At 47.7% G+C, this 15,635-nt stretch overlaps 1 protein-coding gene across 1 annotated transcript in view; it reads left to right on the top strand.

Annotated features, from left to right (window-relative positions):
* The window catches only part of MEIS3 (Meis homeobox 3), a 50,160-nt gene extending 35,207 nt beyond the window's left edge, over nucleotides 1-14,953 (top strand). Inside the window, exons 7-13 of the mRNA XM_058195548.1 lie at nucleotides 2,126-2,237; nucleotides 4,763-4,908; nucleotides 9,442-9,518; nucleotides 10,236-10,294; nucleotides 11,084-11,170; nucleotides 12,756-12,838; nucleotides 14,354-14,953. Coding sequence (XP_058051531.1) covers nucleotides 2,126-2,237; nucleotides 4,763-4,908; nucleotides 9,442-9,518; nucleotides 10,236-10,294; nucleotides 11,084-11,170; nucleotides 12,756-12,805 — 531 coding nt within the window. The 3' untranslated portion in view covers nucleotides 12,806-12,838; nucleotides 14,354-14,953. The remainder of the gene's footprint in view (nucleotides 1-2,125; nucleotides 2,238-4,762; nucleotides 4,909-9,441; nucleotides 9,519-10,235; nucleotides 10,295-11,083; nucleotides 11,171-12,755; nucleotides 12,839-14,353) is intronic.
* The last annotated feature ends 682 nt before the right edge of the window (nucleotides 14,954-15,635 follow it).

The following is a 15,635-nucleotide window of genomic DNA, read 5'->3' as shown; positions in this document are numbered from 1 at the left end:
CCTCGTCTCGGCGCAGCTCTGATCAAGGCGCTTCGAGCGAAGCCGTCGGGTCTGGTCTTCATTAACGGAGAGTGTTGCTCCCTTCGCTTCCCAGAGCTCCTAACAGCGACCCTCTGACCCCCCCCACCCCCTCGTGTCCTCCCCTTTCCCGTTTACTGTGGGCTGCAAGTGCCGAATCCCCCTCCTCTAAAGCCGCAGCTCCTTAACCCCTTGAACCCCCCCCGCCCCGTCTTTGCAGGACTCCTGTGATCAGTGGCGGTGGGTTAATCAGGCGGGGCTGGGGGGCGACCAACCCCCCCACCTGGTCACTGGGGGGGGTGGGATGGGCTGCAACCCGAGCCCCTTCGGTAGCTGCTGGTTCCTCCCCAGAGCAACCCGGAGAGGCCCCGCTTGTAGCCCTTTGAACTCGGTTCAATGGGTTGAAATGAGGAGGGGGGGGCAAGATAATGACCCGGGGAGGGGGGGGGAAATCCCCGCGGAGCTGCAGCAGCAGCCCTCTTGAAAGTGGGCGGGGGGGGGGCTAAGAGAGAAGGAGGGTGGGAGCGGCCGGTTTTACAACAAAATCGGGGAAACTTTTCCTGCGCTTTCCACTGCTTGGTGGCAGGCAGAGATTCCACAGGTGAGGCTGTAATTCTGGGGATGGAGCTGATAGCAGGAATTGGGTAGGACTGCTGCTTGAATGTAAAAGAAGGAGTAAGGGGGACACGGGAACAGTGCTTCAATATTTGAGGGGCTGCCCCCAAGAAGACAGGGGTCAAACTATTCTCCCAAGCCCCTGAAGGCAGGACAAGAAGCAACGGATGGAAACTCATCAAGGAGAGAAGCAATTTAGAACTAAGGAAAAATTTCCTGACAGTGAGAACAATTAATCAGTGGAACGACTTATTTCCAGAAGTTGTAAAGGCTCCAACACTGGAAGTTTTAAAGTAGATGTGCTTTTTTTTTCAAAAGGCAGCTGGACTTTCTGTTTTTTTTCTTCTGAAGACGTTTCGCTTCTCATCTGAGAAGCTTCTTCAGCTCTGTCTGGGCGGTGGGGAAGGGAAGGATTTGCACTCCTTGCAGACAGCTGGTCATTTGCATCCTTTGAGAGAGTTGTTAAGGTCACCTGGAGGTTTATCTGTGTTCTCAGGGTCACCCCGAGTGGTGCAAATGGGAGTGGGGCCTTCTTGGAACTGTTGAAAGGATCTGTGTTGTGGACTCCATACCCATTTATTATGCAATATCCTTCCCCCAGAAGTGGGGTGGGAATGGGGATTTTGCAGTATCCTTCCCCTGGAGTGGGGAGGGAATGGGGATTTTGCAATATCCTTCCCCTGGAGTGGGGAGGGAATGGGGATTTTGCAGTATCCTTCCCCTGGAGTGGGGAGGGAATGGGGATTTTGCAATATCCTTCCCCTGGAGTGAGGTGGGAATGGGGATTTTGCAGTATCCTTCCCCTGGAGTGGGGTGGGAATGGGGATTTTGCAGTATCCTTCCCCTGGAGTGGGGAGGGAATGGGGATTTGCAATATCCTTCCCCTGGAGTGGGGTGGGAATGGGGATTTTGCAGTATCCTTCCCCTGGAGAGGGGAGGGAATGGGGATTTTGCAATACCCTTCCCCTGGAGTGGGGTGGGAATGGGGATTTGCAGTATCCTTCCCCTGGAGTGGGGTGGAATGGGGATTTTGCAGTATCCTTCCTGGAGTGGGGTGGGAATGGGATTTTGCAGTATCCTTCCCTGGAGTGGGAGGAATGGGATTTTGCAATATCCTTCCCCCAGGAGTGGGGAGGGAATGGAGATTTTGCAGTATCCTTCCCCTGGAGTGGGGTGGGAATGGGGATTTTGCAGTATCCTTCCCCTGGAGTGGGGAGGGAATGGGGATTTTGCAGTATCCTTCCCCTGGAGTGGGGAGGGAATGGGGATTTTGCAATATCCTTCCCCCAGGAGTGGGGAGGGAATGGAGATTTTGCAGTATCCTTCCCCTGGAGTGGGGTGGGAATGGGGATTTTGCAATATCCTTCCCCTGCCACGCCCACCAAGCCACGCCCACAGTGCTGACATCCACAAAAAAAATGTGGAAGTCAGCACTGATTTGAAGCCCAGGGTTTGATCTCTGTGAATGATGGACTATTCTCTTTGTGTGCAGAGCAACTCCTGGATCCGAGACCACGATGAGACGGGCTCAACACCCTCAGGGACTCCGGGACCTTCCAGCGGTGGGATTGCCTCCCAGAGTGGAGACAACTGCAGTGACCAAGGTATAAGGAGGAGGGGGGCCAAAGAGATGGTGGAGGTCCTACATTTTCACTACGGGAGGAACTGGAGGCTGAAAAATGCACATACCGTATTTTCCCCAAAAGATAAGACTTAATGGCTCTTTCGGAACCCCCCAAAATATAAGACCGGGTCTTATTTTCAGGGAAACACAGTAGAAAAGGAGAATGGTGCGATGGCCTAGAGGTGGAGTTCTCGCCTCACAATCAGGAGGCTGTGAGTTTGATCCTAGGTAGAGGCAGCTATTTCTCTCTCTGGGTACAATGAGAATATATCTGCTGAACACAGCTCCGCATTGGTGACAGGAAGGGCATCCGGCCAGTAAACACTCAGCTCCATTCAGTTGCCCAGACTCCACCTCGCAAGGGATTATGGGGTCATTAAAAGAGGAGGAGGATGGTAGGAGAAGGGGATCCAAAGGGGGTCAGGATAAAGTGGCTAACGGCTGGGGAATTCTGGGAGTTAAAATCCATACCACTTACAGTGACTAAAGGCTCGGGAATTCTGGGAGTTGAAGTCCATACCTCTTACAGTGGCTAACAGCTGGGGAATTCTGGGAGTTGAAGTCCATACCTCTTACAGTGGCTAACAGCTGGGGAATTCTGGGAGTTGAAGTCCATACCTCTTACAGTGGCTAACAGCTGGGGAATTCTGGGAGTTGAAGTCCATACCTCTTACAGTGGCTAACAGCTGGGGAATTTTGGGAGTTGAAGTCCATATCTCTTACAATGGCTAACAGCAGGGGAATTCTGGGAGTTGAAGTCCACACTTTCTAAAGTAGCTAAGGACATTCTGATGAAGAGTTGTGCCATTTTTCCGATACTCTCACATACCCGCTCCAGTTGTGTGCCTTTGCGCATCTTCTTGGGGGTGGGTGGGGGAGAGAAGGAAGCACGGTGGGGTCAGCGCTCATATAGGGGCTGATGATGAGGACTCTCGGATGCATAATTTACATCCCCTCCAGGCAAGGCTTTTAAGCACATTTTTAGCCAGAGGATATAAAAGCGGAGCAGCTGTTCGAGGGGGTTGGAATTGTCAGAAGGAGAAAAATCTTGGACATGGGACTTGTTAGGTAAGACAAGAAAAGTGCTCGTTACACAGAAGAAGTTCCAACCGTGCACGCTATTTTCTCTTTTTCTCGGTGTGGAAATGGCCCAGTTTGACCGTCAGCAAGGGAAAGGAATAGAAACCATACAGGTTGTTCAATTTCAAGCTACTAAGATTGTTGGCCGAGCAGGGACAAAAACAGCCGGGGAAATGATTGAAGCCTGGGAAACGGGGCCCCTTGTCAGTCAACAGGAATGCTCATTTACTTATCAGATACTCAGCTTTATCAGCAGCAAATTTCTGTGGGAAGAGCTCCGTGGAACTCGGAAGGTCCAGAGGTCTTTGACTATCCAATCCTGGCCAAAGACAGAATGAAGGTGACTTTCGCAGCCAGCCAAAGGAATCCTGAAAAGCAATGCTTTGTTTGACTTTCCGCTGCTGCGTTGCCTGGCCCACTGTGAGCCTCCGTGGGGCAGGCGATAGAGGGAAGACAAATCTAGTTTGTTATGGAATAGGATGTGGGTTTATTGCCCTCCTGTGAGGGGGTGCAGATCTTTGACTGGCCTCTAGGGGGCTCTGCCTCTTCTGTACGTGATCACACTTGGTACAGTTTCAAGAACTCGCCATTCATCTAGCCTTTCACCCAATGGGCAGCCCCCTCCCCCATTCCAGATGTATTGGATCGCATCAAGTGCCAGCCCAGCTGGAGGGCCTCATCCTGTTTCAAGAGGACCCCACTGTCCTGAGCTGCCTAGATCTGACTTTTGCTCTTTCCTTGGCTTTGGACTTCCAGCTAAAGCTCTCTTCTCTTCTCTTCTCTTCTCTTCTCTTCTCTTCTCTTCTCTTCTCTTCTCTTCTCTTCTCTTCTCTTAATTCTGTTCTCTTCTCTTTCCTCTCCTCCTCTTTTATTCCCTTCCTCTTATCTTCTTCTCTCTACTTTTCCCTTTCTCCTTTCTCCTTTCTCCCTTCTTCCTCTCTTCTTTCTCCTCCTCCTTTTTTATTCCCTTCTCTTCCCCTTCTCTTCCTTCTCTCTTCTCTCCACTTTTTCCTTTCTCCCTTCTTCTTCTCTTCTCTCCATTTTTCCCTTTCTCCCTTCTTCTTCTTTTCTTTCCTCTCTTACATTCCCTTCTCTTCCCCTTCTTTTCCTTCTCTTCTCTCCACTTTTTCCTTTTTCCTTTCTCTTCTCCTCTCCTCTCCTCCCCTCTCCTTCCTTTCCTTTCCCTCCCCTCCCCTCTTTCTCTTACTTTTCTCTTCTCTATACCATTTTCCTCTTGTCCTCCCTCCTCTCTTCTATTTAGAATAGAATAGAATAGAATAACAGAGTTGGAAGGGACCTTGGAGGTCTTCTAGTCCAACCCCCTGCCTAGGCAGGAAACCCTTCACCACTTCAGACAAAGTGGTTATCCAACAATCCAATTCTCCCCTTCTTCTCTTCCCTTCCCTCCCCTCCTGCCCCTCATAGGAGATTGCCTGGATAACAGCGTGGCCTCCCCCAGCACGGGAGAAGACGATGACCTGGACCGGGACAAGAAGAGAAACAAGAAACGTGGCATTTTCCCCAAGGTGGCCACGAATATTATGCGCGCGTGGCTTTTTCAACACTTGTCGGTAAGAACTCGAAAGGCGCTTGTGGTCTGTCTGTGTGTGTGTGTGTGTGTGTGTTTGTGTGTGTAGTGGCTGCAACCCAGAAGGTCCTTGGTGGGCATCGGGGCTAAGCAGAGACATCCTTCCATGCCCAGCCGCTTCCTTCCTTCCTTCCGTGCTGTCTGCCAGGCAATTAGATAGTGCCTCTCCCTGGTTAGTTAAACAAAGGCAAGTTAATGAGCGCTGGCCAATTAGTGGCTAATTGAAGGAGCTATAAAGCTATTAGAGGCTGGTGAAGGGTAATCAATTCTAGCCAATTACCCTGAACAGCATTGGCAGAGAGGGGAGTGGGGGGGGGCAGGCAGCTAAGGGTAAAGGGGTGGGGGGTGGGGGAGTGGAGGCTTTGCCCTGCCCTACCAGAGACATTCATTAATTTTCTTTTAATTATTATCGGTATGTCACAGGCAGTCCTCGGCTTACAACCCATTTGTTTAGTGACCAAATCTCTATGGAGATTCTCAATTATCCCGGTCATGAGTTCAGGCAACCTTGCTAAGCTGAGATTCGAAACCGTCCTTCATTGCCATGGGATCTGGATTGATTGTGTTGGGAGAAAAGGGAATGATGGGTGCGCTATCCGTCTGTCTGCCTGTCTATCTATTCTCTCTCATCTCGCATCCATCCATCCATCCAATATCTATCTATCATCTATCTATAATGTCTCACCTATCATCTACCATCTATCGTGTCTGCCATCCATCTATCTATCCATCCTACCATCTGTCTATTATCTGTCTGTCTGTCTTTATCTATCTATCTATCTATCTATCTATCTATCTATCTATCTATCTATCTATCTATCTATCATCCATTCATCCATTCATCCTTCCATCTATCATCCATTCATCTATCTATTATCTATCTATCTATCTATCTATCTATCTATCTATCTATCTATCTATCTATCATCTATCTATAATCTCTTTATATCTACCTACCTAGCTCTCATCCCTCCCTCCCTCCCTCCCTCCCTCTGTCTGTCCATCCATCCACTCATCCACTCATCCATCCATCCATCCATCTATTATCTATCTATCTATCTATCTATCTATCTATCTATCTATCTATCTATCTATCTATCTATCTATCTCATCCATTCATCCATCCATCCGTCCTTCTATTATCCATCCATCCATCCATCCATCCATCCATCCATCCATCCATCCATCCATCCATCCATCCATCCATCCATCTATCTATCTATCTATCTATCTATCTATCTATCTATCTATCATCTATCTATCTATCTATCATCTCTTTCTATCTACCTACCTACCTACCTACCTATCATGCATCCCTCCCTCTGTCCGTCCATCCATCCATCCATCCATCCATCCATCCATCCATCCATTATCTATCTATCTATCTATCTATCTATCTATCTATCTATCTATAATCTCTTTATATCTACCTACCTAGCTCTCATCCTCCCTCCCTCCTCCCTCCCTCTGTCTGTCCATCCATCCACTCATCCACTCATCCATCCATCCATCCATCCATTATCTATCTATCTATCTATCTATCTATCTATCTATCTATCTATCTATCTATCTATCTATCTATCTCATCCATTCATCCATCCATCCGTCCTTCTATTATCCATCCATCCATCCATCCATCCATCCATCCATCCATCCATCCATCCATCCATCCATCCATCCATCCATCCATCTATCTATCTATCTATCTATCTATCTATCTATCTATCTATCTATCTATCATCTATCTATCTATCTATCATCTCTTTCTATCTACCTACCTACCTACCTACCTATCATGCATCCCTCCCTCTGTCCGTCCATCCATCCATCCATCCATCCATCCATCCATCCATCCATTATCTATCTATCTATCTATCTATCTATCTATCTATCTATCTATCTATCTATCTATCTAATCTTTCTACCTACCTACCCACCCACATATCTACCATCTATCCACAGTACATCCTCCAGCCGGCCAGCCGGCCATCTTACCAATTCTCCACAATTTGGCCCCCTCCTCCAATCCCAGTTACTCTCTGAGTGATCGGAGCCCAGAGAGCCCCCTACCTCACCCCAAACCCTTGTGACCTAGATGGAGGTTGTTAGCAAATCATTCAGCCCAGAGCGAAAGGAGGCTGGGCTGACAGGGAGCTACTTTCTCTATCCCTGCAGGAGCAGTGCCCGTCGGCCATCAACCCCGCAGAGCCAAATCATTTAGGCAGCTGGTCTTCTCTCACAGGGAGTGCCAGCATCCAAGCAGGGCAGGAGAAACTCCGAACTCTTAAATTAACCAGCTTGCTTTAGGGAGAGAATCCACCATGGCTAAAATGGATAAGAACAACTGATGTTACGTTTCTAGTTTTTGTTTTAGTTTACTTTATTGACATTGAAATTAAATGTTTACTTTATTACTTTATTACTTTACTTTAAATTACTTTATTGACAACGAAATTAAATGCCATCTTCAGTGTACATCAGAACTATAAAAATAAAAACACAAACACACAACCTTCACATTCTATACAACTGAATTTAAAAAAAAACCCTGATATTGTGTTAATATTGCACTATACAGTAGAATTCAGTATAGTTACTGCCCTGGGATGGAAGCTGTTTTTCAGCCTATTTGTTCTCGTTTTTATTGACCTGTACCGTCTGCCAGATGGTAATAGTTCAAAAAAAAAAGGGGTGCCCAGGATGAGATGGATCTTTAAGGATGTTTTGAACTTTCTTAAGGCAGCGGGAGCTATCAAACTCTTCCAAAGCGGGGAGGGGGCAACCAATGATCCTCTGGGCAATGACGTTGACTCTCTGGAACGCTGTCCTATCTGCCAATGCCTATCTAGAGTGGCCGTCCAGATGTTTGCAACAGACCAAACATGGGCACTAGTTGATGGAGACATTTTCCCCATTCTTGGATAACTCCATTTCCAACTGGAAGCCCCAGCTGGATTGGAAACTCAAGGAGGAGGATGGCCAAGGTGTCAAAAGCCTGAGGGGGTAATGATCCAAGACTTGGAATTCATCCCCCGGCTGGTGCCCCACTCCTTGTGACCTCTGAGGTCTGGGAGGACCTTTGCTCATCCATCGCCTGGTTGTCAGATGGGAGGAGGAGTTATGGAGGTCTGGCTGTGACCTCTTAGCCCAGACTGGCTCATCCATCATCTCAGCTGGCAACTCAAAGGACCAGGCGGGGAGGGAAGAGGAGGAAGCCAAGATGGTGTCCATCTCCAGTCAAGGAGGAGCAAGAAACCATTTCCCTTCTCCTTTTTCTCCTCCCCTTCTTCTCTCCTCCCCTTCTTCTCCTTCCTCCTCCTCTTTCTATTTCTCTTCCTCCTCCTCTTTCTCCTCCTCCTCCTCCTCCTTCTACTTCTCCTCCTCCTCCTCTTTCTTTCTTTCTTTCTTTCTTTCTTTCTTTCTTTCTTTCTTTCTGTTTCTCCTCTTTCTCTTTCTTTCTCTTTCTCTTCTCTTTCTCTTTCTTCTGCTCCTCTTCTCCTTCTTTCTCTCTCTTTCTCTTTCTTCTCCTCCTCTTCTTCCTCCTCCTCCTTCTCCTTTTCCTCTTCTTCCTCCTCCTCTTTCTCTTCCTCCTTCTCCTTCTCGTCTTCTTTCTTTTGTTCATTCTTTTTTTCTTTCTTTCTTTTTGTTTCTCCTCTTTCTTCTCCTCCTCTTCTTTCTTTCTCTCTTTTTCTTTCTTCTTTCTTTCTCCTCTTCCTCCTCCTCTTTCTCTTCCTCTTCTTCCTCCTCTTCTTTGTCCTCCTCCTCCTCCTCCTCCTCTTCTTTCTTTCTCTTTCTTTCTTTCTTTTTTTTGTTTCTCCTTTTCTCCTGCTCCTCCTTTCTCTTTCTTCTCCTCCTCCTCCTCCCCTTCTTTCTCTCTCTTTCTGTTGCTCTCTTTCTCCTCCTCCTCCTCCTCTTCCTCCTCCTTTCTCCTCCCCACTCCCTTTTTTCCGCCCAAGAAGTGAAAGAGTTGGGGGCCCATCATTCCCTTTCTAGGACACACCTCTCTGCAGGGCTGTTGTGTCTTCACAATATCCCATGTTCCTTAGAAGACAAAGCAAACAATTGGAATGATGGAAGAGGGAAGGAAATCTCCCCCCCCCTCTCTCTCCCTTTCTCTCTCTCTCTCATACACACATATGGCTTTAAAAAGTGACTTTAAAAAAAGAGTCGTAATAATATAAACCTTAGTGTTAGATCGGATGATGGAAGAGACGGACACAGCTGTTTTAGTAACAACAGCTCTTTACTAGTAGACCAGGACAATCCAACCAGCTGCTTGTCTGGCAGCGTCCACTTTTATAGAGGGCTGTCAGAGGGCTTAATCAATCAGCTTCAAGTATTTTCCTGCCGTTTTGGAGGACCTGAGTGAAGCCTATAGCTCACTCCTTATATGGTACATAACAGGTAGCGTTTGAAAGCACAACTTTTTTTGCCTTTGGTTCCGAACCCCAGGGAGCAAACAAAGTTGGTTCAAAGTTCTGGCGAATGCCCTCTCCTCTCTTTTTTCTCTGTGCAGCACCCTTACCCCTCCGAAGAACAGAAGAAACAGTTAGCCCAGGACACGGGACTCACGATTCTGCAGGTCAATAACTGGTAAGAATTAGAAAGTGAGAAGAGAAGAAACAGGAAATGCCCCTTCAGCCTCATCTGCGCCTCATCTGCCCCAACCAGTTGTAAAGTTCCCTTTGTCCTGCAGAGGAGACTCCCCCCCCCACCCGTTGCCACGCTTGTGGATGCAAGACCTGCTAAAAGTATAGGTGGTCTGGGGAATTCTGGGAACGTGATGACTGGGGAATTCTGGGAGTTGAAATCCACACATCTCCAAATTGCCAAGGTTGCAGAGAGTGGTGAGGATGGCAGAAAAAGATTATTGGCAGCTCACTCCAGTGGTGAGGAGGGCAGAAAAAGATTATTGGCAGCTCACTCCAGTGGTGAGGAGGGCAGAAAAGATTATTGGCAGCTCACTCCAGTGGTGAGGATGGCAGAAAAGATTATTGTTCTATCCAAGACATGGCATGTCAGCGATGCTTCAGCAGGGCCCATCCACAGGATTTTCTGGGATGCTACACCTCCTCTTCACAACCTTTTTCCCTTATGGGAGGGGGCTTTGTGGTACCCGAAGCAGAACATCCAGATTTAGTCACAGTTTGGTTCCATACAGCATCAACCTTGTGAACTCTCAAGTTTCCTCTTTCCGCCACGCATTCAAGATGGATTAATATTTATATGTATTTATATAGCTGGGTGTAAGTATACACACAGTGAGAACAATGAACCGGTGGAACATCCCTATCATTATATCTACTGCAGGTTTATTAATGCCCGAAGGCGTATAGTTCAACCGATGATCGACCAATCAAATCGCACAGGTAGGACAGATCCCATTCTACGAAGGGTCTGCGGGAAGAGGTCGCTCTATATATTGGTTCCCTGGGATGCTCCTTTCCCACAACATACTCCCCAGCCACTTTCAGATGCCAAAAGGGTTTTAATGCCTTATTTTTTAATTTTATTTCTCTCAAGATGGCAATAATACTCCTTCCTCCTTCTTTCTTCCCCCACAACAACCACCCTGTTAAGGAGGTTGGACTGAGAGAAGTACTGGCCCAAGTTGCACGCTTGGCTTTCACATCTAGGGTGGGATTAGAACTCCCAGTCTCCTGGTGATTGGTCCAAGGTCCCCCAACTGGGGACACACGCAATTCATGTGTATTGCGGGACTAGATCTCATTGTCTCCTGGTCATTGGCCCAAAGTCACCCAGGCGGCTTTTGTGCCTAATGCATCAGTACAACTCCCTGCCTCCTGGTGATTGGCCCAAAGTCATCCAGCTGGTTTTCACGCCTGGGGCAGGACTAGAACTCCCAGTCTCTTAGCGATTGGCCCAAAGTCACCCAGCCAACTTCCATACCTAAGATAGGACTAGAACTCACTTGACACCTGGTTTCTGGCCTGGTGCCTTAATCACCACTAGACCAAACTGGCTGATTTTGGAACAGGTTCCAAACAGGAGGCTGTTGGATGCCCTCCCTGCCCCCGCAACCAACCAAATCTACTTTCTGTTTTAAATGCCTGCAGAAATCGGATACCCTTAAAGTGTGTGTGGGGGGTGTATCTACCTGTTTTCTTCCCTCTGTAACTTTTCTCTCTTCCGAGCAGGTCAAGGTACGCCGTATAGTCCTGACGGGCAGCAAATGGGAGGTTATGTTATGGATGGGCAACAGCGCATGACAATTCATCCCCCAGGTGAGCCAAAATTGTACAACTGTTCGGCAAAGGTAGAAGATTATCTTCAGTAGCCCACTCTACCGTATTTTTCAGAGTATAAAACACTCCAGACTATAAGACGCACCTACCATTTTTGGTGAGGAAAACAAGAAAAAGAAATATGCCTCCCAGCAATTTTTCCTCGTTGCAGCAAACAGCAAACAGCCTGCTTTACTTTCATTTTCGTTTTCAGCATAGCTTGATTAGCACAAGGAAAAAAAAAACTGCCTCCCAGCAATTTACCTCCTTGCAGTAAGCAGCAGAGGCCCCTGCAAAACAGCTGAGAGTTGGAGGCCGATCCAATCAACTTGTGCTAATCAGGCTGTGCTGAAGCTGAAATGGGCTGTTTCTTCTGCTGCTTGCTGCAAGGAGGTAAATTGCTGGGAGGCAGAGGCCAAAGGATGAGAGGGCCAGTGAGTGGGTGGGGCTACATTCAGTGTATAAGACACACCTAAATTTTCACCCCTTTTTAGGGGGTAAAAAGGTGCATCTTATACTCTAAAAAATACAATAGTTTTCTTTTCCAGAAGGAATATCCTTGGTGTGGGGCTTTGTGAAAAGTGGGGGCAGTGGAATGTCCCACCTGTCAGGCTCAAAGAACCAAGACCATACTTAAGTTGCAGTTAAGAAGATTTGTTGTTCGGGTCTATACACAAGAATCCAGGCAACTAACATTCAACACTAAATTGGAGCCGGATAAGAGTCAGTGGAATTCCAGAGGGGTTGGATTTAGACCGTTTATGGGAACGTAATGATTCTAGGCTTATGACTCACTTAACTCCACTCTGTCGGTATAATCCAATACAGGGAGTCACCATAGTTACAACGGATCCACCAAAAAGTATTTACAATCTGATTCCAAAGTTCCGACAGCCAGTGTCTCCCTTCCTGGTGGTCACAGGACCTCATTTCCGATGCGTTAGCAACCTGCCTCTATTTGCAGCCGTCCCCTGATCACATGATCACAATTGATGAGATTTTTGACAGCATTTACTTCCAGTTTTTGGGCAAAAATGCCCCCACAGTGAACAAAGGATGTTGGTGGGGGACAGATCCACTCAAAGGAAAATAAAATCTCTTTACTAGATGCCTAGGGGATCTACCATGGCCAAGAAGAAAAGGTCCAAAACATTAAGATGGTGACAACAGCACAATCAAGTCCCATCTCTTTTTGTGCGTGTTGCACATAACCTGGCCATCATCTCAACCTTTTTAACCCCCTTCTCTGGACACTCATGTAAGAATTGGTCCTTCACTAAATAGCATTTTCTTTAAAAGGTGGACTTTGAAGTACCTACCTTGACATAATGGCTTCTAGGTGAAGTTAGACTCAATGCGAACTGAATGAAGATCCATCTCGGAAGTTCTACCAAGTCAACATGGGTCAAGTGGATTATTTCAGCTGCTCTCCCGGGTTCGCCGTTGGGCTGAAAGAGCTTGTTATCTTAAGCCATTGAGATGGAGGAATGGGAAAGCTGGTTGACCTGACCTTAGAAAGATGGGTGTGAGGACGGCGATCATTCAAAGGAAGGTTTTAATCCTCTGTTTTCTCCTCTTCCTCTAGGACCAATGGGAATGACGATGGGTATGGAGGGCCAGTGGCACTATATGTGAAAGTCTGAACTCTCTGTTGACGTCAGAGGGGAAGTGAGTATCACGGATATCATTGTTTGGAGTCTCTTCTAAAGAAATGGCAGGAGGCAGAATGGGCCAACTCACCATGGCCAACTCGCCATGGGACAACTTAACAGGTCAATTTAATTATTTAAAATAAATTAAAAACTATTTTCATTTTCGTCACTCCCATTTCATTTCGTCCCTTCCTTTTGTAGCCTTTCTTTAATGGGTCTCTTCCACAATTTCTTTGATATTAGGGTAACTCTTGCCCTTCAGAGAGTTGTCCTGTGGCAAGTTGGCCATGGCAAGTTGGCCATGGTGAGTTGGCCATGGAAAGTTAGCCATGGTGAGTTGGCCATGATGAGTTGGCCATGGAGAGTTGGCCATGGTGAGTTGGCCATGATGAATTAGCCGTGGTGAGTTGGCTGTGGTGAGTTGGCCATGGAAAGTTAGCCATGGTGAATTGGCCATGATGAGTTGGCCATGGAGAGTTGGCCATGGTGAGTTGGCCATGATGAATTAGCCGTGGTGAGTTGGCTGTGGTGAGTTGGCCATGGAAAGTTAGCCATGGTGAGTTGGCCATGATGAGTTGACCATGGTGAGTTGGCCATGGCAAGTTGGCCATGGTGAGTTGGCTGTGGTGCAGGAGGAGAAGGTCCTAGGCTCCTCTTGAGATTTGAAGGTGACATGATTGAAAATTATGCCTCCTGATGGGTCAGATTGGCCCATGAGAACTAGCCCCTTGAGACAGAAGAGGAGGTCCATGCCAGAAGCCCCCTCATACCTTCTGGAAACTGTTTCCCCCTACTTTTCCTCCTTTGTCATGCCCAGATTGCCATTCCTCACCCAAGGGGGCAGATTCCCCGTGCCAACTTCACAAGGGCTGTATCTACTTACCATATTTGATCCTCTCAGTTACAAACGTAGCTGCTGCAGGTCCTAAGCTGGAGATGAGACCTCCTATGGCTGTGTCATGGCAATTTGGGAAGCTTGGCAAGTTTATCATTGAGTGTGCTGCCAAATCTAGAAAAGAATTTGAGTCAGAAAAATCGCTTCAATTTATGGTTGGTTCTTTTCGGTCCACCAAAGAAGCTTTGTTCCACAGTTGTCTATCCACTTCCCACAACTTCTCAACCTTGAGAACTTTTAAGAAGTGTGGACTTCAACTCCCAGAATTCCTCAGCCAGTGAGGAATTCTGGGAGTTGAAGTCCACACTTCTTAAAAGTTCCCAACATTGGGAAGCACTGCTCTAGAGTGGAGATCCTACTCCAACAAGACCCCCAGAACAGGGGTCTCCAACCTTGGCAACTTTAAGCCTGGAGGACTTCAACTCCCAGCTTTGCTGGCTGGGGAATTCTGGGAGTTGAAGTCCTCCAGGCTTAAAGTTGCCAAGGTTGGAGACCCCTGCTCCAGAAGACACGTGGCAGGGGACAACCCCACAGGCCCATTTTACCACCAAGCAAGCAAGGACATCTCTTCTATCTCAACCTGGAAACGTTCCAGAAGAACTTCACGGCTTCCTTCTTCTTCTGTGGTTCTTGCAGGACTCCAGTTCTAGGCTTGGTGACCTTGGAGAAGAAGACCCTTCCTGGTTTACAGGCACAGGATTCACGGAGCATCTGGATCTGGCCGTGCCCTTTCTTTGGACTCCCCCTTGCACTCGTCAAGAATGTCCTTCCTCCCCCACTCCCACGGCACATGGCCGCTCTCTGCACTGCCAACACCGCCCTCTCCTCCAGGAGAGAACGGGCCTGGACCACGTGGCCCATGCCTCTCCTCCCACGCCTCCCTCTTCCTTTTCCTCCTTTCTCCAAAAGGAGGACTTTCCCCGGATACACGTCCCTCCGACTTCAAGGGTTCCAAGACGGCCTTGAGCCTGCCAAGGTTTAGGCACCAGATAGTGGAGGGTGACAAGGGAGTCCTCCCAACATCAGAAGAATGGACAGATGGACAGCACCGGTCAACTCCGGAAGAGAACTGCGGGGGCGAGGGAGAAGCAAAGGGGTTCATTGTTAAGTTGTCCGTGTCTCTCTCTCTCTCTCTTTCCCTCCCCCCACACAGAAAATATATGTGAGTCTGTACACCCTTCTCTTCCCCCCCACCTGGGAGATTGCTGTTGGCCACATTGGCCATGTCCATCCATCTTTTCAAACAAGACAAAAATTCCCAAAGGTTGTGTTTGGTTTTTTTCCCCTCCCCTTCATTTCCTTCCTTCCTTCCTTCCTTCCTTCCTTCCTTCCTTCCTTCCTTCCTTCCTTCCTTCCTTCCCTCCTTTTATTCCTCCTTCCTCTCATTCCTCCTTCCTCTCTCCCTCCCTCCCTTCCTTCCTCCTTCCTTCCTTCCTTCCTTCCTTCCTTCCTTCCTTCCTTCCTTCCTTCCTTCCTTCCTTCCTCTCTCTCCTTCCTTCCTCTCATTCCTCCTTTCTCCCTCCCTCCCTCCCTCCCTCCCTTCCTTCCTTCCTCTCTCTCCTTCCTTCCTCTCTCTCCTTCCTTCCTTTCCTATAATTTAACTACCGGTATTCATGTGGATGATCAGAGAGGGGAAGTAAATTAAACAGCACACTTTTCTTTTGTGTTATTTTTAATGGTGGAAGGGTTTTTTTTCTTTCTCCCTTTCCCCTCCCCCCCCACTCTCTCCTTCTCCCTCTCTCAGTCTGGTATGTCCCCCCCACCCCGGTTCAGTGGGGTTTCCAATGCTTTCTTAATCTAAGGTTCTTAGGAACATTTTATTCGCTTATTGTTCTCCATAAAATGGTTTAGGACTCGTGGAAACACACACACAAAAAAACCCCTCAATGGGTCTTCAAAAAGTCAAGAACGCAGTTGC

Source organism: Ahaetulla prasina, chromosome 10 (assembly GCF_028640845.1).
Source record: "Ahaetulla prasina isolate Xishuangbanna chromosome 10, ASM2864084v1, whole genome shotgun sequence".
NCBI lineage: Eukaryota > Metazoa > Chordata > Lepidosauria > Squamata > Colubridae > Ahaetulla > Ahaetulla prasina.
Note: the sequence above shows the minus strand (reverse complement) of the source record. Positions and strands in the feature narration are given on the sequence as shown.